General features: G+C 51.7%; 1 protein-coding gene across 1 annotated transcript in view; it reads left to right on the forward strand.

The window, feature by feature from the left end:
* The window catches only part of NKX6-3 (NK6 homeobox 3), a 10,250-nt gene extending 9,349 nt beyond the window's left edge, over positions 1-901 (forward strand). The window contains exon 4 of the mRNA XM_045286857.1: positions 889-901. Coding sequence (XP_045142792.1) covers positions 889-901 — 13 coding nt within the window. The remainder of the gene's footprint in view (positions 1-888) is intronic.
* The last annotated feature ends 1,414 nt before the right edge of the window (positions 902-2,315 follow it).

A 2,315-nucleotide genomic window follows, 5' to 3' on the forward strand; every position in this document is an offset into this window, starting at 1 on the left:
TTCCTCCCTTCAGTAACTATAATAAAGACTCAGAAGCCACAGTTTCCCATTTCTACCCCTGGCCCTGGAAATGGTCAAGGATTTCATTTGATCTAGATTCACAATCGATGCTCATTCAAGCGGCAGTCAAGAAGTCAAGCAATGTAATTGCACTGGACAAATCTGCTTGGCAACGTAGAGGGTCAGTGACAAGGAAGAGGAGCCTCAATGAGATGGATCGTGCTGGTCAGGGGTCCTGCAGTTGACTTGGACACGCGCCACCCCAGGTACAACAACAAGAAAACACCGCCTCACACTTGTGAGATGAGAGCCCATTGTTGCAGCCACTCCATCAATCCATCTCACTGAGGGTCTTCTTCTTTTGCACTGACCCCCACCTGGGCCGTAGGGTAATCGTTGCTGGTTCCTGTCATGGCAACTTGATTCTGGGGTTGGGCTGAGAGCCTATGGAGGGAGCTAGTATGAACACGTGGCTGAAAGGACTCTTCATCGTCAGAGAAGCACAGGACTTGGGACTGGGGTGGAGGGATGCTCTGTGGTCACCTCGTCCACAGGGCATGGGCTCAGGCAGCATCTGCAGAGCGCCAGGCCAGGATGCCCAAGGGCCTTTGCTCCTGCTCTCTCAGGCAGGAGTCCAGGGTACAGGGAAGCCTCGCAGGAGGTGCCCCTCCCACATGCTCCCTACAGCTCCTACGAGTCACTCACTTATTGAGTCTATCCCGACTCAACAGGCCCCCGACACTGTGCGTTTCCAAGACTGTAACTCACCGAGAGTAGAAAGCCCTCCTTTCTCCCATGGAGCGGCAGGTGGTGTTACAGACCGCTGACCTGGCGGTTAGCAGCCCCTGCGTCGCCCACTTTATGGTGACCCAATGTCCCATTTTCCAGAAGCGGCAGCTGAGGCAGAGACAATGGCGGATAGATGGTCGGTCGGCAGTGACTCTGTACTGCTGCAGGATCGACTCTGGATGTTCTCACCACAAGACTGCTGCAGGGGCCAAATCCACCGCCCCGGCTGCTGCTCTCTGTGATGTCTCACACATCTGCTACGTGCTGTGTGCCGTGACCGGTCCTTTGCTGATCTCACTTAGTCTCTCAAAAAGCACATGCGTGCTACAGCTGAGGCCACTGAGACACAGAGAAGGTCTGTAACTGGCCCTACAGCACACAGCCTAAGTAAGCTGGCCTGACTCTGGGGCCCCAATCCATAGCTCCTCTGGAAGCTGCCTCCCAGGGAGTGCCTCCCTGATGCACCGTAAAGTGGGAAGAAGAGAAGGCCTGTCAGAATTACAAGGAAGGCTGGACTCTGGAGTACTTTGTTAAAAAGTAGGGTGAGGTGTATTATAAACGAAAATCCACGGAATGATTGTTTGAGGTCCGCTGTTTAGCCTGGCACAGTGCTGGGGGCTAGGACACTGGCACAAGTGGAGCCCCCCACCCTCCCGAGGCTCCACTCAGAGGAGAAAGACTCGCTGTCACAAAGCCAGGGGCACCATGCTGTTGGTGCTGGGAGGGCTGTCCTGACGGCCGGAGGCCGCTGTAAAGGTGGTGACGGGATGTTAATGAATGATGGGTACGTTAGCAAAAATCCCGTTCACCAGCAGTCCACAGCATCTTACCTTCTCTGGATAAGCATAATATCCTGAATGAATGAGCACTAAAACATATAAGCGATTTTTATCCAAGAAGAATCACCGTGTCCTCCTTGCCTAAAACTGAGAACTTGGATGGGAAGAGGCTCTACAGGAAATGAAATCTATGTCCGATCCCCCCATGTGTGATAGCCAGGTGATGCCCACTATGACATGAGTTGGTTTTCAAAGCACTTCCATGCATATCTTTTCATTTGATTCTCACAGGCTCTTGGAGATAGACTGGCCATTGGGTTCTTGTGCCAAATTTCAGATAAACAAAATCTTGGAGAACTAAGGAGATCTGCCCCAGGTCAAAACTTGATTAGTATTAGTGCCCACTGCCGTCGAGCCAGTTCTAACTCATAGCAACTCTATGTCTTCCAACGCTTGTCTTTTGATTCCGAGTCCAGGGTTGTCATGGGTGGACTGAAGACCTGAAAGCCCCAGTAGGCACAGAGGGCCAGATGAAGTCATCGAATCAAAGGCACACTCATCAGATCTGTTTTAATGCTGTATTACAGCAAGCACTATTTTTATTGATGTTTCTGACTGCTTCACCGTTGACTGTCAATTATCCCCAGGAAGGAAAGGTGGAACAACACAAAACAGGAGAGCCAGAGATGTTCAGTTAGGCAGGTTCCCACACAATGCTTCCCGGATACCCTGACCAGACATGGCTGG

Source organism: Echinops telfairi, unplaced genomic scaffold (assembly GCF_000313985.2).
Source record: "Echinops telfairi isolate 266 unplaced genomic scaffold, ASM31398v2 ScPeMD7_9;HRSCAF=40, whole genome shotgun sequence".
NCBI lineage: Eukaryota > Metazoa > Chordata > Mammalia > Afrosoricida > Tenrecidae > Echinops > Echinops telfairi.